Raw genomic sequence first — 20,510 nt, 5'->3', positions numbered from 1 at the left:
CCACCCCGACGCAACGACCGCTTGTTAAAATCTTCTTCTCAGCGGTCGACTCGCGCCAAGTATCTTCATCAAGGAAGAAGGATTAGAGTTTAAAAATTTTATGCGTTTTCCTTTTCCTTTTCTTTTTCTTTCGAAACATAGTTAACAATGCGTTAACAAACATACGAACTTCTCTAAAGATAGAAATCCCCTCTGACAGATTTTAAAACCGCCCCAATTTCCCAAACGATCGCAGCACAATCGGTTGCTTTCAAGCAGAGAAACATCTCCCGCGGGAACAAATGAACGAGTGATCGATAACGAACTAGGTCCACGAATCGGATTTCATTGCAAACATCAGCCTTCAGAATGTATCACGAGTCACGAAGAAAGTCCGTGGTTTTTCCATTGGTTCGGTTGCCCGAAGCGTGACGAGACTTTTCTACATCCGTTGTCACGCTTCTTCTACCCGTTTCCCAGAGAAACGACCCACATTTCCCCGCGCGTTGACGGTCCGAACTGTACCCTGCAGGCGAATGGTATCTGCGATGTGACACTATGCAGATTAAAATCCGATAAAAAAGAAGAGGGTGGAGAGGGAGGAGTGGGAGAAGAGAGACCCGAGGGACTTTGACAAATCGTCGAAAAATGCGGACGCTAGACAGCAGAGGGCTGCTGTGTACCAGAGGTCGGTGCCCCTCTTTTTCAGCCTATATACACACTGTTTCATAACGTATGCAATCAATTTCGCGAAAACAACAAGAAATATTTCGTATAAATACGTGCCGCGTTAAAGTTCTTCCGATCCTCGTTTCTCGAACGAACCAGAATTTCATAAATCGTTACCACAGCAACGATCACAACTTGGAATTAATATTAAGTAGGATCACGTGTTATGAAACACCCTGTACGCGAAATCCACCCTCTTCGTTCCTCCCCAAGTTGGCTCTGCTGCCAAACTCCATATGACTGACGTTGTTGCTCTCTCTGTGGCTTCATTTATCTCTCTACTGGTCGTTTCACTTTTCTTCCTCTATTTTAATATGAAATAATGGTTTGTCTGTGCGTTCTTATGTTACAGATACGAACGGAGCGATAAAGTGTTATCGAAATGAGATTGTTAAGATAGATGGGAAAGCAATGAAGCTATCAAAGGTGATGAATCTCGATGAGAAAAGTTGCAAGGGAAAATCCATAATCTTTCGACACCGTGATGAATTGGACTAACTTCTGTCGAATGAAAGTTAATTGCTCCATCGTTTCTTCGATACCTCTCCACCGATTTCAACGAACACGATACAACGAAGGTATGAATATAAGCAAGAAAAATTGCTCGATGAAAAAGCTCCCTTCTACCGGGATAGCTAAATGTTTGGAAAAATAAAATAAACTATCGTAACACGTTCCGTAACGAAGAAATATTGATTAATCGCCGTTAAAAATTCATCATCGATCAATTTACTTGAACGAGCCTGTACAGAGTGGTGCACACGCTTTTCGCCTGCACCTAACCCATTTTTTATCTGGATCCATATTTACCACCCTCTTTGCCGCTGGCTCGTTTCCCCTCACCGTCAGTCGCATCACTTACAACCACAGTTGGAGGATCAAAGTATCGTTAGCGGGTTTGAAAATAAAAAAAAAAAAAAAAAAAAAAAAGAAGGAAGAAAAAAAAAGAGGCATGTATCGTCTATGAGCTACACTGAAGTGAATGGAATTATCAGGAAACCTCGTTGCACGATTCTAGCAGGGTAAAAGCGTCCTTCGAACGAGCTAGTTTTAAAGCGGACGAAACTTTTACAGATTCGACGATTTTTATGAAAATCCACATACAGGTGGGCGGATGCAGTTTTTGGCTTTCTGAATACGTAAACAGATGCTCTCCGCTAACTTTGTGCACTTCAATCTAACGAGGACACGTTCACATGAGAACGGATATCAAAAGCCTCTCGAGCAGTCTTAGCTTTTCCGCGGTAAATTAACAAGCACTTTTAATTTTCAGTTATATGCAGTTAAACGCGCGCATTTTCAGAATACAGTTTTACGTTACGCATATGCTGGGAGAGGCGTGTCGAAAATCAAAGATCGAGGAAAGTGTCGATCAAAGCGTAGAACGTGTTAATGAAAGATAAAATATTTCCAAAGCAGAATCTGTAGCGGTTTCTTATTACGAAACAGAAGTCGCGGAATAATTTCGCAGCGATCTGCATAACGATGCTCGATAAATATCCGGGAGGGGAATCATTATCACGTCCCAGAAAGTTCGCAATCCGTTCTGTTGTCCGTGTATTAACGAGGCAGGAGGTTGATTGCACGCTAGAATCCGGCAAAGTGCTCTCGATTTCTTTTTCGCTGTAAACGAGGTTCCCGGTACCCGTCTGGAATTAGCAGTACCATTGCCTGTTTCGATCGTTTCCGTGTCTCGGCCTTCTTCTCCTCTCATCCCCCATTCCACCCCTTAGGTTTGCACAACGAACGAAAGTCGTTAAGTTCTTCGTCGGGAATTATTCTGGCAGCTAGGCTGCCTCGTTCTCGGCCTCGGTCTTCTCGTCATCTTCGAGCTTTTAATTACCGATCGGCATTCTAATTAATGAATGGATTTCTACGGGCCAACGGGAAATCGTTATCGATTTCGTAGGAAACAACGGCTATTAAGGGGGGTCGACCGAAGACGAGGCCGAAGAAAGGAATGGTTAGGACAAGACGGGGAAGAAGAAGGGACGAAATAAAGAAGAAACGACATCTTTTCAATGTTCTTTAGAAATATTGTACTTACTTTCTTTGTACTGGAGAACGTTCGAGTGCTTCTCGTGAATGACGACGCAACGGTAGCAGGATTTTCTGAAACAGGACAGAAACAGGGCTTTTTTTATCTTATTCAGGTCTTTCATTCGATATCGTTTGCTGGAATTAGAATGCTTTCGCCTGTGCTTGATTCTTCTTCTCTCTTTCTCTATCCTTCTTTTTTCCCCTCTCGTTTTTATTGTTCTCTGTTTCGTTGCTCGTTAGACGACGACGACGACACGGATTGGTTGAGATTAACAGAGAAGAACCTTAATGAGACTCGAGGTGTTAGAAATCTGTGAAATCGAGTCCAACTATTGACCGAATTAACGCGATTTTCTACTCGGATAAAATAGAAAAATAATTTCCACGTCTTATAAATAAATAAAAGATGTCAACTTACTGGTCCACTAAAAGAAATTTGTCGCCCTCGTTGTGCAGACACCTGCCCTTGCTGGACAGTTCGTTCCTGGAGATGACGATCGGTTGTCTGACACCGCTCTGAAACCACGTCCCTTCCCATTTCAACGGAAACGTGCATTCTGAAACAAAAACAAGACGATCGTAAAGAAATCTGTTTGAATATAAAAGTACATATTTGGTGAGAAGTAGAAAGTAATTCTGGAGAAATCGCGAAGCAAGTCGAAGATAGAGGAACGAGAGGGACGGTGGCAGGGCAGAAATAAGGGTTGAACGACAGGCAGGAAGGGCGCATAACCATGGCGTCGTGATGGGAATTCTCCGGACGGGATAATCCTAGGGGCGAAGCGAATTTCCGGGAACTACAGGCATAGCACGGAAGGGATACACATCCAGCCGAGTTATTGACGATAATCGAAAGCCAGGGATGTCCCTGGTGCGTCGTTCCTTTCTCTCGTTGCAGGTTCGCCGACCTGAAGGGCCATTTCGAATTTACAAAAAAGAAAGAAAAAAAAAAGGATTCTTTAAACAAAGAATTAGAAACTAAATTATACCATCATAGTAGAAGAAGGAAAATAGAGACGTCGTTCTTGAATCGCGATAGAGAGTTCTATTTCTGTGCAACGATCCTCGAACGCAACTTTTCGTCGCGTGGTAATTTCAGTTCTACCCTTGATAACCGATTAGCAGTACGAAACTTGGTAGAAGCTCGCGTCGCGTGTCTGAACAACGTGTCGCAAAATGTAGACAAGTCTCGACAGCTGATAAATAAATCAACCAGTGGATCGAGCAACGTTTCTCTCTCGTTTTCTTCGTTTTGGCTCTGTTCGCGAAGAAAAAAGCAGCGTCGCAACAATTGGCTCGGGGTATAAATAAAAGAAAAGGAAAAAAAGCAGCGTGTAAAATAAATGAAAGGGTCGTTCGGCGGAAGTACGCCGCCCCTAATTAGAGGTTAATTAGATTTCATCGTAGAAAGCGTTGACGAAGAGGTGGAAAAATATTATTCCACGAGGGGGTCGTACTACACGAACGCCGCAACGACGTTTTCAAGTCGGGTCTTTAAGTAAAAGCACGGTAAATAAAGACAGCTATCGTGTTCTGTTGTTGATTCGCCTAATTGTGCCAATCGCAATGAATTCGCTTTTAATTTCAGGTCACAACCGATGGAATAAATCTACTTTTAATGCGAAATAAAAAATAAAAGTTGTTTTATCTGGAGAAGAAGCTCTCGCCCGAGGGGCTGTTAGAATAATAAAACGCGAACGAAACGTTTTAAGAGTGCTTGGAGTTGCTTATCTCCAGGGGTGGATGCTGATATTGGCGCGTGTCATTTTCTAAAGTTTTGACAACACTCGGCAAACGAATTTCAATAGTCGTTTCTTTTTTTAAAAATCGTTGGTTAACAGTAAACTAAGGTATCGCATAAGAATTAGATGTCGAGCAATTCTTGCGAAGCAAGAAGAAAATCGGCACGGTTGAGTTTCAAGGGTGAAATCGATAGCAGGTGGTAGGTCCCTGAAGCGAGTCCACCGGCGCGGCACCCCAGCAGCCACTCTCTTCTCACCCCTTCCTAGCCATCTCACCGACACCGACCACCCCCAGGCATTTATTTATTTCCATGCGGTTCGTATGCCTCTCGCGCGTCCCCCCTTTTTCTCTTTCACCCTTCGGGAAGAAGAGAGACAGGCGGAGGGTAGACGACGATGGGGTGCGAGTCGTGCGATTCACGGCGGGCTCGTAAAATCCGCGGGCGAGACTCGAAATCCGTAATCACAGTTCGCACCAACGGGCCAGCCTCGATGGAGAATCTCACCCCCAGGGCAAAGGGGTGCCGCGAGGGCAACGGAATGGAACCAGAGAGAGGGAGAGAGGAAAAAACGGTCGAGTGTTTCGCGGTGGTGGTCCACCCACACCACAGTTTCTCTTCGCGAAATCGAATCTCTTCGGGATTTTCTATCTCTGTCCCTTTCTTTTTTCTTTTTTTTTTTCTTTTTGCTTTTTGCGATGCTGTTAACGATAAGACTTTAGGATCGCGCGTAAATAAATGGTCGTCGTTTTTCTTGGCGCTTTTAATTCCTTCTCGAAGAAGGGATGACAGCGTCGAGAAATAATCTAGCCGCTTCTTTTTTCTGTTTTTGTTGGAACTGTTTCGTGGCGAGGTAGATTAAGGTGAATCGCGAAGCGGGAAAGAGGGATGAAGAAACTTTTCGATTTGAAAAGTGTGCAGTTTCGGTGGCTATGGGAGATGCTCGATGCTCTCTTTTTCCCGGCTTTTCAAGCAATTCAATCGTATTCACAGATAGGAACGTTCGTGTCAGGTGAAATATCTTGTAACCTATTTGGTGTTGGATAATTAGTGGTTGCTGTAAAGAGGATTACGATAGATCTTTGCGGATCGATTATGGATCAACGATTGCGTCTCGTATATCTATGATGTAATCTACTGTAATCCTCTTTAGCTCAAACTATTAATTATTCAACACTTGATGGATCAACTGGATATTCCTTCTAATCGTATAGCAAATAAGTAGTGAGAATTTGAGAAACGCAAAATTACGCGGAGTTTATTCTCACGAACGAGTCGTTACTTTTCTCCGTCCTCCTTACCAGGGTAGCCGGCTTCCCTTGGCCCATTCTACTCGCGAATAACGATCCCTCGGTGGCAATATGTCTTCCCGGAAATGGGCCGCGTTCTCCAATTGGACAATGATAATAAGCATAATATGTAGCGACAAGAATAATAACGGCGATGATTAGAAAAAGTTCCGTTAAGTAGATACCGCGTTCATAATTCATTGGGCTATACGAAAAGATTCACTGTTTTCAGCTTTTATTCCTGAACATCCATAAGATGGAAATAAATCAAGACCGTTGAAATTTTCAATAAATTTTAATTACACAGACAACGTCAGGCGGGCGTTAACGAAAAACGCAATTTTCCGTCATTTTTCTTCGGGTTTCTAGAAAACGGTCGAACAATACACGCGATACAACGGCAGCGGTAATTTTTCATTCTTTATCCCTGGCACAATCCATTTCACCGGTATTCAAGCAGCCGTAACGACTCCTGCGTGGCTGTAATTTACCCCAGAAATGGCCCACGACAAAATAGAGCCTGTTTCAACCCTGGTTTGCCGGGTGGGGTGCGCGGCTCACGTGGCCGGCCCCGAAATTTCTTGATTAAGACGACTGGCACGCGATCTTTCGTGGCCGAGCACCGCTCATTTTTCTTCCACTTTGTCGATCAATCTTTGGTTCGGTATCGCGGAAAATCCTCGAAATAACTGTTGAATATCTTGCGAAATTTCCTCTTACGCTTCGCCGTGTTTCTAGAATGAAAGGTGGTGGAGTTTGCAGAGTCGTGTGAAAGCAGTGCTTTCAAGAACCATGAATGCGGCTCGCATCATTTGATCGATAAATTGTTTTCAATATCGATAGACGGGTAGGGTATTATCGAGCTCCATCATGCGAGCAATTATCAGCGGCAACATCGTTAGTCCGTAAGTTCGAGATGACAATGGAGGCTGGTCGCGTCCCGTGGGAGATTCGAGGCGAGCCGCGTCGATTTGAATAGTGCAGATCGAATCGTCAGATAGTATACAATCTCCCGGATGAATTCCTGTTTGTGGAAGGTATGACGGCTCCTCTCTCTTCACCCTTCCGCCATTCTACGATTGAAATCGAACTAATGGCAGAAATTTAACGCGGCACGCTTTCCTATCGCACGATATTAAACCGATGCAAAGATACAACAAACCGGCTGCTTTCGGTATCGTAAAAATATCCTTGTAATTAGCGATTCTATTTGCAATTGGCTCAATTTCGAATTATCATACAATGGATACAATGATTGAATTCAAGAGTTTTAGTGTTTGCGTTTAGCCATCTGATTTATTCAGCAACATTTGAATCGACCCGTTCAAATTAACCAACCGTAGGAAGCGAGTTGAATTACGCTAATTAGAAACAGCTAATTAGTAACATCGAATAGATCCTTTGCTGGGCAAAAAGCCTTTAGATCCACATGTTTCGGTATTACAGAGGAAGATTATATTAGTTACCTTGTCCTTCGCAAAGTTTCATTGTTTATCGTTAAGAGCGAATAATTCGTTCCTCGTCAAACGATTATTAACACGTTAATTAAACGAAGTTTCATCTTTTCTACTTTGGAAGTGTATCATAGATCGCGCGGTGGTATATTCCGTGGCATTATAACCAAAGCGGAAATGTCGATTGGTGGCGCGTTTTCTGCTCGAACGAGCATCATTGAATTCGATCAGCGTCATCGAATTCGCGATACTTGTCGAATCGGTGACTAGATAAATCGCATGTTTCGACAGCGTTCGTAACCCGGCCTGTGTGATCTGCTGATAAGTACAAACGCCAGTCACGCGAACGACTTGGACCGATTATAAATTATTTAACGCGTTAACTCTGCCATACACGCGTGCACATACCAGTCCGTCGCTCGCCACTGCTTTACACGCTCGAATTAAACGCGATATTAAACGACCATCTATGGAGTTTTATTGCTTAATTTGATTTATTTTATTTAAAACGGATGAAACGAACGTTTTCCTCTTTTTTCTACTAAATTCAAAAGTTGTCGAATTAAATTTCATCCAGGTTTACGCTTAGTTAGAGACCTAAGCCAGGGAAACAACAATAAAACTGCAAAGGTACGGTTCAGGTAACTCGAACGCAGCGGTAAAACGTCAGTGAAATATTCAAAAGCAACGAGGAAACATTTACATTTTCCACCAATGACAGTTCATATTCATCGCGTCGATATTTCTCGCGTATCCCAGCGAGACATTGGAAATTGAATTAAAGAGAAACATCGCGTTCCGCCATCGCAAATCTTGGGATCGTGATTCGGTTTCGTAACGCGATACATCGTGTAATTAGCATGGAAATGCAAAATCACTTGGGAAAATAGGTGCGAATAGCTATTGGCGATAGAAAAGGGAGATTTAGCAGGCACGAATGAAATATTCGCCGATACGAATGGCCGTGCGAGATTAAGTAACTGGATCTGCTCCCATTGGGAATAACCGCGTTGATACAGACGACCAAAAGTTTCCCTATAAACCGAGCCTAATACATGTGATTTATCAGAAAGAAAAGTAACATCAACCATGCTCCTGTGGGGACCATTCTCCACCGGCTAGTTTGTTGAAAGAATTTTCACTTGGATAAATCCACGCGCCACCGAGTACACTTAATCTGTGTATCGCGAGAGGAAAGTTGGACAACTAGATTTATGGGAAATTAAAGAATAGAACGTATGCTTATCGGGTGTCAAGTTGCAGTGAAATCTGTGTGATCGCGAACCACGATTTCTCTGTCGAAAAAAGACCTTGCCCGTCGAACGAACATTTGTACAACCGATCGTAAGAGTATTTAAACAATCCCGATATTCGCGTTCGATCAAATACCATCGAAGCTCGCCTTTGTCCATCGGACAAAAGCTCTTTCCCGTGGAAAACGCGTTGCAACGAGCTTCGGATTCGAAGCCGGCTCGAAATACTCGGTACAAGTAACTATTAACCATTACAAGCGGCCGACTCGTCGGCACTTTTATTTCCGGCATGGCATCGAGAACGACGCGACGCGACGCGATGCGACGCGATGCGACGCGAATCGGGCCAGAAAACCGGGTGTGAGAGAAGAGACGGCCGACAACACACGGCAAACCCTGCAACATTGTACCCACGGTGTCGCATCCCTTTACTTCCTGTTTCCCTCCGCCCTCTCCGCTCCTCTCTATGCCCGAGCTTTTCAAAAGGGTTAACGAATTCGGCAATCAACGGGTATCGATTTCGATCGTCCACCGATTTTACGCGCGTTTTTCCGGTATTCTCTGTCATTCCAGCATGGTGCAAAAATCCCCGTTGATTTTGTAAAATCCCACCGTTATCTGACGTTTTCTCCCCCGGGGGTAACAACGACGCAACGAGGTTTATTCGACAAGGTAGGTTTAATTTGTCAAAGAATTCGATTCGAATCTAGGGTAATATACAATTTATTTTTATATGCAGTCGCATTGGTACAATTTACAATTTCGTTTGTAACTTTAAAAGAAAAAGGTAATTCAAAGATCCGAGAAAGCGATCCTGCTAATTTCTCCCCGGGGTATAGTCTTTCATCAGACGAAACGATGTTTCGATTGGCCAGGCCATGTTCTCGCGAGGTTAAAACGAGCCAACAGCAAACGATCCCGTTCTTCTGCAAGACGATCCACAGCGTCACCAGTGATCCATTATCTTTTTATCGGTAGCTAGCGACGCTGGCAGACGGACAGCGAAGAAAACGGAGCCTACGTGGAAATCTTCGGGACGCCAAGTGAATTATTGTCAGTCTAGCCAAGAGAAGAATAGCGTCGTGGATCCTTGACACTTTGACAGTCGTCGGGACGCAAGGTAGACGCGCAGGGAAGGAGAAGGGTGGAGCAAAGAGTGGAAAACCGCGACCATCCCTTTACTCTCGCCTTCCTCCTCCTCGTCTATACTCGTCATTGACAGCTGTCAGCCGTCAGCGTTGGAAAGTTTTACGAGGACGAAAGTTGATATTGCTGCGCTTGCAGCTTTGCCCCTTCTCACCCTTTCACACCCCCTCACTCGAACGTCCTCTCCTCTTCCATCGAACTCGTCGATTTCTCTCGCTCTCTTTCTGTTTTTTTTTTTAAATATTTTTTTATCCCTTTGTGTGCCCTTTCTTTCCGCCACTTTTTGCCCATACTATATTCCGTACGCTTTGCTGCTCTCCTCTCTCTGTTCTCACTTAATCCATTTTTTTTTTCAGTTCTCTATCTATTTCGATGTTCTTTTGTGTTCCGATTATTTCTCAATTTTCTATTGTTTCGTTAGCTGTCCCTTTATCAATTGTTCTTTTCCACGCTGTACAATCGTGTTTCCCGAGATCGACGTTGTCATCGCGTGGATCTATCCTTTCCTGGTTATCCTAGTTTTCGTTCCTCTGTGTTTCTACGCTTTTCACAGACAATGATAGTTGGAATTTAATTTCAGCTTCTACCAGATTTTCATTTCCTGAATTACAAACAACTTCATTAAATATTACTTACCAATGCATGAAACGATTTTTATCACAAAAATTTCAACGTACCATTTTTGTCGAGCTACCGTTATATACAGGGTTCATCCGTCTCGATAGTTCGAAAAAGATATCAGACTCTTGATAGATTTATGCCTAATAAATTTTGCACAGTACTTCCAGGAGTTACTACAACAAATATAAATGAAGTTGATGAATAATAACATAACATATACACGTTCTAAATTCATGAATAGGTGACAGCAGCCTTTAAAGTGTTTACTTTCAAATTTTCGCTTTACCTTACAGAAATTCCTTCGAAACGAAAAGCGTGAGGTAAAATCGGCGAATAAATTGATCCTCTGGAAAGAGGTGGTCGATAATCGACGCTTCAATTTCGACAGGAGGAAAAACGAGCATGAAGATTGGAAGAACAGGCAGGGTTAGGGTGTGGAGAAAAAAAAAAAAAATCGAAAATGTTCCCAGCCGTTCAGCGGGGGTTGTTCGTTCTCTCGATGACGACGTCACGGATTGAAATGGCGCGTAAAATGGCCACTGTTCCCAAGGGCGAAATATTCCAAGTCTCCAATTTTATTCATTCCCAGTGTGTTTCTCTTTCCTCTCTCTCCCACTCGCAAACCCCAATCACCCTTCTGGTGTTTTTTTTCTCTCACGCAACTACGTGAGCGGAGAGAAACGTCATTGTGTAAGAGAGAGAGTGAGCGCGCATGCAAAGGGGAGGGAGGGTTAAAACGGTGTTGGCACCCCCTCCGAAAAAACATTTGTTATTCAAGGGAACAGGTTCCTGGTCGAATCAGTGGGAACACGAAGAGGCAAAGTGGAGGGCGTATAAATGGACGGGAATAGGAAAATAATATCGATGAAGTGGTGCTACACTCGCTTTTCAAGCAGACTTCGAATTTCTAGAGGAAATCGATCGCTCAGAGAAATTGCTGGGCAAACAGGAAGCTTTATTTCGTGTAACAACACTCGTACAAAGTTTCAGAGTGAGTGTTGACACAAACTATTTCAATCCAAAAACTCTATTTCTCTAGTTCTTTCAACTAGTTCAAAATTTCAACTAAAAAATTTCTGCAGAATTAAACATCCCTACATTCTTTTCATAAATACATTCTTTCCATTCCTACATTCCTTACATCGCTTCATCCCTTATATCCCTACATTCCTTACATCTCTTTATCCCTTACATCCCGACATTCCTTACATCCCTGCATTCTTTTCATCCCTACATTCCTTACATCTCTGCATCCCTTACATCTCTGCTTCCCTTACATCGCTGCATTCCTCACATCTCTACATCCCTTACATCTCTGCATTCCTCACATTCCTGCCTTCTTTATATCCCAACATCCCTTACATCCCTGCATCCCTTACATGCATGTATCCTTTACATCCTCGTATCACTTATATTCCTGCATTCTGCAGCGATAAGGCCTGTAATTTTATACAAATTTAGTTCCACTTTTCGCCACCAGAGGGCGCTGATTCGACGTCGAAATTTCGCGCCCTCTGGCGGCGAGAAAAGGAACTAAATCATGCCAAAATTTTGGCCCTCTAGCGGCAAAAATGTGAACTAAAATCTCGATGTCCAATCAGCGCCCTCTGGTGGCGAAAAAAGGAACTAAATCTTGCTCGATTTCTGGCCCTCTAGCGGCAAAAATGTGAACTAAAATCTCGATGTCGAATCAGCGCCCCCTGGTGTCGAAAAAAGGAACTAAATCTTGCTCAATTTCTGGCCCTCTGGCGGCAAAAATGTGAACTAAAATCTCGATGTCGAATCAGCGCCCCCTGGTGTCGGAAAAAGGAACTAAATCTTGCTCCATTTCTGGCCCTCTGGCGGCAAAAATGTGAACTAAAATCTCGATGTCGAATCAGCGCCCTCTGGTGGCGAGAAAAGGAACTAACTTACCTTTACTCGAAGCAGTCTTTATAATATATTTATTATAAGGGATGCAGAGATGTAAGGAATGTAGGGATGAAAAGAGTGTAGGGATTTAAGGGATGAAGAGGTGTAAGGAATGTAGGGATTTAAGGGATGAAGAGGTGTAAGGAATGTAGGGATGAAAAGAATGTAGGGATGAAAAGAATGCAGGGATATAAGGGATGCAGAGATGTAAAGGAACTCCGTAGGGGCCCGGGGCTGGGGCCCCGGTCTCCACTGCACGCGGCCCGAGAAGTGCCGGCATCGGGTGTGGCCCCCGATGTCGGCGGTGTTTGGCACATGGTGGAGGGTCAAAAAACCCTCCCTGCCGCCATAGTGCAGGCCACCGTGGTGGTTTTAGTGGGTAAAAATCCCACACTACCTCCGGCCCCTCCCCAGGGGGGCTGGAGGTGTCTTTTCGAAGATTTCCTCCACGTAAAAAAAAAAAAAAAAAAAAAAAAAAATGGGGGTATCTGGAACTCTGAAAATCATGATCCATCGAGAAGAAAAGCACGTCTAATATCTTTGTATCTGCAGTCAGTTTGATTATACATGGTAAGTATTTTAAAAAGTGTATCTATTGAACAAATTCTGTAACTTTTGTCAGAGTGAAAGGTGTCCTCGCGAGATAACCTTTTTCCAATGTATGATAAATTTAACACACGATTGAACTTAACGGCGTAAGAATAGCAAAGAGAAGAAGATAACAAAATCTGTGAAAAAGGGGGGGCGGGTAAAAGAGAGCAACAGGATGGCAGAAGGAAGATAGCGAACAAAGGAAGCAAAGAAAAAAAGAAGGTCTCGGTGCTTCCATTCGCTGTGCATAATTGATTGGCGCTTCAAAGGGCCCGGGAATAATCCAGGGCACTGTATAACGTTGATACGGTACTTTTTCATCCTCGGCTCGACTCTCGTCTGTCTCGATAAAGCTGCGACCCGTACGTTCGTATTGATCCGGATCACAATGGTTGGCGATCTGACATGTCCCGATGTTCTTGCGCTATTCTCGTTCTCTGATGGAAAAGAGAGGACCGTGGAGAAAAGCGAAAAGAGCAAAGGAACACGTTCCGTCGTTAAATAATAGATAGAGTCGCGAAGCAGAAACACGATTTACTAACGATTTACTAGGCACTGAAGATCAAAATGTTCGTTGTATTCTCGAATAAAAGGCTGATGCTTGATTACACAAGGATGCTCGTGACGAAACTCGAACGTTCAGCATAATAACGAGTTGGCCGGTGATTCTCGCGGACGTCGCGTCGCGTTCAATTTGTAAAAGGCCGATTCGAGTGGATCCACGCGGTCGTCAGGGCATTAACGGAAACAAGTTTCACGATTTAGCCGGCAAAGGGCACGAAAGGGTCGCCGGAGACTGGTTGCTGGTCGCTGGTTTTCCTGGTGAAAGAGAAGGAACGATGAGGGAGAGAGAGAGAGAGATCCTCTTTATTGACCCTCGAAACGAGTTTAAACCGAGGGTGAAGCGGCCTGATTGCCGCACCGATTGTATTTGGTGCGGCATAATGAAAATTCTTCTTGCGTCATCTGCCCCCGAGGATAGTTTAACGGCATACTGAAATCCTTTCTACCCTCATAGTTGTCCGCTAGTTGATCGCAATTCTCTCGTTCCGTTCAACTTTTATCGAGAACCTCCTTTACAGTCGTACCGGCTCTCTGGACGATCAGGAAATTAATTAACCCTTTGCAGACGGCACACTTTTCAGCTCGATTTTCCCTTCGTTTAGAATATTCGACGTTTAACAGATTGATTACTATGAGATTGGTACCGCAAGTTTGTTATAATTACTAAGTAATTGAAAAAAGAAAATAGAGGATGTAAATTTCGAGGATGCTTGGCAGAAAAGCGAAATCAAGGTGTGGAAAAGCGAAACGACGCGATTACAAGCGTCTACTCTGTTCAAACTCGTTCGTTCGTTATTCATTCATCAAAATTACTGGCAGATTTGCGGCTTTCCAGTTCGAAATCACCATAAAACCCATGGAAGACACTGCAGAATTCATAGAGTTTCAGAATGAAGTATAACGAGAAAGTGGAGGGAAGGTGGAAAGGCAGGGAGGCAAGAGAAAATTGCGTTTCCGCGTCGGCACGGCCGGAAACAGGATGGAAGCGGCCCGGTTCCGACGCTTCTTTTCTTTACCCAAACGATTCTTCGCGCTTCTTCGCCGTCAACTGTTGCGAATATCTCGAAAAGCTGACTTTACGCTTACAAAAGCGGACGTCTCGCGTCGAGCCGTCGTGTGATGCGGAAAATAACGCGACTTTTCAAATCATCGATAAATTCTTACCTTTTATTCTATAGATACTTTCGGTTTACTCGTACCGTCGCGAATTTTATGCTATCCTATTGTATTATAGATAAGAAAATACAAAAGATTACATAAAAGGAAGAGAGAAAATGGTACAGTCGAAGATACGAGTAACGAAACTTGGCAGGTTTCCGATATCGCGACCCTGTCACGCCAGACAATTCGAACCTATTGATTATACTCCACCACCTGGCTTTAATCTGCCACCCTCTACGTTCCCGTAAATATATCGCTGGCTATATTTTACCTTTTACTTAACGTCTCGTCGCTGGATTTACGTTTCTCGATACAAGCTTCACCCTGGGGGCAAGGTAAACGTACACAACCATTTTATTTCTAATGCCCTTTCTTTATTTCATTTCCAATATTCGGGAAGAACAGTCTCGCTTCTGTCGCAAAGTTGCAGGATTCTTTGAAAGAAACGCGATTTAAGACTCTCGAGGTCGCCTCCTCGAAAGAGACTGGATTATAAGCGGCACTACCTTCAACTTGATACAAACAGGTGCACCAGCTCCCGTCTCCCTCTTATTCTCCTCCTCCTCCTCCTTTTCGTATACACCAAGTCCGACAGGAAGAAGAGAAGTTTCCCGTGGATTGCACGGAACCGCAGCCGCAAAACCGTCTAATATTGTATTCATGAAGCGACGAGCGTTCGAAGCGTCCTGAATAAATAAATAAATAACCGAACGCGCGAACCTCGACGCGTGCGATGGCTCCTGGCTTTGAAACCCGTTTAAAGCCAACTACTTCAATCCTCATATTTTTTCAAATCACCATTATAATCAGCATCTCGATAATTTACAACAATTATTAAACAGTTACAAGAACTATCCCCTTTACCTTTCTTCATTTTTCTTTTTTCTTCTTTCAGTCGGATAAAATCAGTGGAGCAACGTCAACGCGGCTGTGTTTATACAGAGGAGAGAAAGAAGAAAAGGAAAAAAAAGAGGAGAAAAGGAGAAATAAAGAGTAAGATGAGGGCGGTAGAGGGTGACCAGCAGTGGAGGTTGACAACTTCGAGAGCTCTTTCAATTTATCTCATCCCCTGAAGCGTCCTCTCCTCTTCCAACCCCCTTTTCCAGCCGTGCATTTCTATTCTTCCTCTACTTCTCCTCTTTGTCTTTGTATACCCCGGCCTCTTGCCGCGTTCTTACGACGATATTTATTAAAGCACTGTCACGTCGCGTAAAGAGAGACCGGGCGAAAGCGACCGTATATCGCATTCGCCAATAAATCCGCCTCAGACTTCTGCCGGGTAAGCAAAGTGGCTTAAAAAGCAGATGAAAGTTTCTTAATAAAGTATATGTAAAATTTAAAATTCTTTTCAACGATACGTACTTACTCGACTCAACGTACATCGCAATGGCAATTGTTACAAACGTGTAGTCGAACACAGGAGGGCATTATTCGTAGAAGCCGATGTATTTGAGAAACGCGACAGGAGGAATAGCTTCGGAGAGGAGCCGATGAAAATGCGACTCGCGTTGCCTCGAACACGAGCTAACCCAGGAAAATGGAACGCCTGGAGATGCGAACAATCGGGCTGGATACTCGCTCGTTCCGGTCCAGGCATTCGAATTTGCATCTCTCAGAGCGTTCGCCTTCGTCGTTGCAGTCTTTCATATTTCTCTCGGACCTGGTGCTCGCTCTTCTTGCACTTTTCAAACAGGAATTTAACCCGAATCAAGCTCTATACGGTATTTCAACAAAAAAAATGGACAAGCATTATGTCAATCGTTCGTCAAGAGGAGGCACGTGTCGTCGAAGCGACCGATTATAATTATTGTCACGATTTGCGGCTCTGAAAACGTCTGATTATACAGGCTCGTCGCTTCGTATCGTGGTTGTAACACGCGTTCAACCTCCGCGAAACATTCGCAACAACAATAATAATAATTATGATAACGGAAACAGAATTACGAAACGTCCAATTTAACCGGCAAAACGTTGACCGCTCTACCAGCGTATTAATAATTACGCTGCCGTAATGATATTCCCGTAATAACAGCAACGATAATAATTAGACGAACGTTAATGTCGAATTACCGGTTCGCATTCAATTTCGAAATCCTTCAGAATCCTTTTCCTTCGGAAGCGTTTGATTTCAAAGAACGCGTAACCCAATTGGTAAAACAATCGTGTAAAGGCTTCGAAAAGGCTTGCTTAAGGGTTCGATAATTAACCGATTAATCCTTGGTAACTGCCTATTCGATCCCGAATACCTGCACACCCTCGAACTCGACGCCGCTCGTCAAGGTTCTTCGAATCCTTCGAAGAATCCAGATATCCCGTCGGAGGGGTTTGCGAAAGGGCAATATAATCCGTGGAAGGGCTCGTACGGTATTTTATTACAAACCAGTCGATAGCAGAAGCGGGATAAACGGGGGGAAGCTGATGGAACAAGGAAGAGGAGGACGAGCTTTTCGGGATTCGGACAAAGGGACGAGGAGACTGTCTGCTGCTGTTGGTAACCCTTGTATTGTTTCGTTAACGGTAATCCGAAGCTTTCGGTGTACCGGCATTTTGGATGGAAGGATCTCACGAAAGACGTTGGAACGACGTATTTTGTGAAAAAAAAAAGACGAGGGAGAACGAAGGCGTATGGGGATGGAGGTCGATACGGAGGATATTTCATGGGGTGAACGCAGCAGGTGATCCAGAGTGATTTGCGGTGTTCGCGATAAATCGGGCAAAGCACCCTTGAAAATATATCTTTCGAGTATTTGAATAAAAAAGCAGAAGAAAGTGAGGATATCGAGCTTTTCGAGTTAATTAAAAATTGTTGAAACACAGTGTATATTAAGTGAGCAAAAATGTTGGAACATTTAAACAGAAGGTTGTAAACAGTTTAGGAAATAAACTGGATGCTTCAAGTAGCACTCGTCTTCGTTATTGCACCAGCTATTTCTCCTGTGTATCCCTTTTACGAGAACCTTAAATATTTCACGGAATAGTGGGCACGAAATAAAGAATACTAGCCGGTCGTTTTTATTTTGCTTGCCAGCTGGGTAGGCGGTAAAATACGGGAACGGCGTTTATGAGTTACGATGTCTTTCCCCAAGTTTTCGAGTCGTGCCGTTTTGCGGGGCTTTAAATTCCGCGAGGAATCGCGCGAACATCGTTCCGCGATATTGGACAACGATATCTGGCGCCGCGCCGTTCCATTACTTTCTTCTTTACCTTTCTTTACCAGTCCGCGTTAAACCGTTCTGATTTTCGCTTCCTTCTTTCATTTTCTAACAGCTCATTGCCTCGTATTCAAGCGAAAATACAACTTTTCTTAATACACGCGAAGGATACCCTTTGAATATATTCCATTTCATTTCGATCGAGATTACGCTTTTTCACCCTCCTATTGTTATACAGCGTCTTACAAAAGTTTACAAGAAATGTGGTAGAAAATGAAGCTTAGAGAGCAGCCGCGCTGACCTTTACCGTGGAAAATTGCACGGGTCGATGGATTTTTGCGAAGGGCAAACTACGATTCCGGACGAAAGAGCCACGGGGCAACCTTCGACGCCCGATGAAATACGAGGCAACCGTTTGGGAATAATTAAAGGCCGCCAGCAGGGATAACGTTGGATACCGGTGTCGATAGGCAATTTTACGGGCCGTGAAAACGGGCTTAAAGAACTCGATGACGAGGCTGGCCAGTCGACGTTGAAGGTCAATATCCAAGGGTTTACGCGGATGACAAATTGCTACCTTAAAGCTGCAGTTTTTCCATCATTTTTTCTTTTCTCGTATTAGAAGACATGAGAAAAACAAATGTAAATCTACATTGAGTCGTTACAGAATACTGGAAGAAAATTAAACGCGCCGAATCTCCTTTCTTCGGCAAGCTCCTATTCGTGTTTCTCCGTTTCGGTTTCTCTCAGGACGTCGAATTAAACGGCAATCCCCGCAAGGAAACCTAATTACGTAAGTTCGTGTATCGACTTCTCCTCTGCAACGGAACGAAACAACGACGAAAGAAAAGAAAAAGAGCCAGAGGGTGGAAAAGGAAAATAGAACAACTGACGGATGTATTTCTAAATTCCATAGAATGCGAGCGAGTTCGAAACGAAAATCTTTATTTCACCGTGGGCGTCGCACTCGCTCGCATAATTAGTCGCGAAGCGCGTTCCAATTACGGGGACGCGACATCGGCCCTAATGAGCCACTCGCAAGTAAGCTGGCAAGAGCTTTGACTAATTAAGTCCCAGCTGGCCTCGCCATCGGCCACCCCTTCGTTCTCGCTCTCTTTGCTCGCAACCCACTCGTCGTCGCGCCCTTTTTTTTTTCCAGCAGATCTGCTGGAAAAGGTTCTCCGGACGACAGTCGAGATAACAGGTTCCGTTCGCTTCGAGCACGCGTCAAGGCGACTTTTGTCCAGCGACGATCTGTGCGCGTCTATCGATCACGAAACGCACCGCACCGAGTGCGCCGGCATTGTTTCTCGAAAGGGAGGAAGGGTAAATAAAGGGTGGTTCGCATATCGTCAGCTAATAAGGTACGAGACGCAGAGCTCGGCCAATTTGTATAGCCGACGGACGAGAGTGATCTTGTGGACGAGTGAGGATCGAACGCATCGTCGAGAGTGAAGGAGAGAAGAGGCACCGGGTGAATAGACATCGCCTCGAGCGCAACCCTCCTCTGATCGGGAATTGCTCGTTACGCGATCGAGTCTCCGTGTGAGCGGAAACCATGTTTCCTCCGGCATAACAACGATCCCGTTGCTCGCTTCCACCTCCGATTATCCTCTTAATTAGCGACGAAAAACTTGTCGACAAATTTTCAGATACTCTAGAACACCGAGCATCGTATAAAGTGTGTCAAGTTCATCGTCTTCCGTGCGTAACACCATCCGCAGCGGGACATAACGAAATTCTACGATAATGCACAGCATCAAAGGCAACCTTTATTAAGTTAAAAACCACTCGCGGCCGAGGAAAACACCGCGAGCTAAATCAATTAAGACCCCAGTTAGACAACGTCGAACTTGCACCAAAATTTTCAATTACTCTAGACTCAAGAAACAAGCTAAAGAAGCGAAAAGCGAACTGACTTGGGGAAAAAAAAGCGTAACTAAAAAGCGTCTCGATTCGAATCTCGATGCTACGTTACCTGGTTTCGTTTCGTTTGTTCAAGGATCGAGAGCAAAGCGTTTTTGCTAGCGAAAGCTGCAACGGGAACGGACTGTTCGGCAGGATGGAAGCCCGAAGGGGTTAGAAATGCGAAGAGGAAGAGGAACATTTGCATGCGAGACGCGGGAAGATGTTTGCAGAGCAATTTCGTGCGCACCGGCTCGATCGGTTCGATACACGCGGTCGATCGGTTCGCGTCTATCGCTGCTTGTTTCTGATTAGCTAGAAAACACGAACGTTCGATGTAACAAGACCGTGCTGCGAGTACAATCGATAGATTGATTGCTATTCGATAGGATGAAATTGAAAATCGAAACTAGAATACGTGCTGGTAATCGAAACTCGATACACCGACCTTTGCGGTTCCGTTTAATGAGTGGGCAAATTTTTCCTTTTCTTCGCTTGTATCGTGAGAAAAATTGAAATACACGAAAATATGATTGAAAATCGTAAGAGTAAATTTTTCATTCCCTTTGTCTTCCATTCCTTTCTTTTGCAACAGCAAAGACAGAAGAAAGAAACGAAGCCACGACGCAGCGCGGAACGATGTTCACCAAAAATTCAACAGCTATTCAGTAAGCGTCGGGACGCTGCGAGGTAGAGAAACAACGAGACCGTGCTCATTTCGCGGACGCACCAGCCGCGTTATTGTTCTCGCAATTACGCTTCGAAAATCCACCTTCTGCCCGGCTCTAACGAACTTTCGGCAAACGCGATTCCCGGGGTTCCGCAAATATTTGCACGGCTCCCGGCGTCGCGACGCTTACCCCCACACCCTCTCCTCGTCGCCCCCGTAAGTCTGCCACCGCGAAAAATTTCGCGCGATTATGATTTTTTTTCCAACCTCCACGAACCTGCCACGGGAAAAAAGCTCGGCTGCT

The 20,510-nt window shown here is 44.3% G+C and overlaps 1 protein-coding gene and 1 long non-coding RNA gene across 2 annotated transcripts in view; one reads left to right on the top strand and one right to left on the bottom strand.

The window, feature by feature from the left end:
• LOC114877169 overlaps window positions 1–10,231 on the top strand; it is a 67,003-nt gene extending 56,772 nt beyond the window's left edge. The window contains exons 2-3 of the long non-coding RNA XR_006830538.1: window positions 1,061–1,286; window positions 9,464–10,231. This is a non-coding gene — a long non-coding RNA (uncharacterized LOC114877169). The remainder of the gene's footprint in view (window positions 1–1,060; window positions 1,287–9,463) is intronic.
• The window catches only part of LOC114877166, a 171,816-nt gene that overhangs the window by 38,711 nt on the left and 112,595 nt on the right, over window positions 1–20,510 (bottom strand). The window contains exons 4-5 of the mRNA XM_046290135.1: window positions 3,167–3,305; window positions 2,756–2,820 (exon numbers count right to left, since the gene is read on the bottom strand). Coding sequence (XP_046146091.1) covers window positions 2,756–2,820; window positions 3,167–3,305 — 204 coding nt within the window. The remainder of the gene's footprint in view (window positions 1–2,755; window positions 2,821–3,166; window positions 3,306–20,510) is intronic.

This window comes from Osmia bicornis, chromosome 2 (genome assembly GCF_907164935.1).
Source record: "Osmia bicornis bicornis chromosome 2, iOsmBic2.1, whole genome shotgun sequence".
Lineage (NCBI taxonomy): Eukaryota > Metazoa > Arthropoda > Insecta > Hymenoptera > Megachilidae > Osmia > Osmia bicornis.
This window is presented reverse-complemented; position numbering and strand designations above follow the sequence as displayed.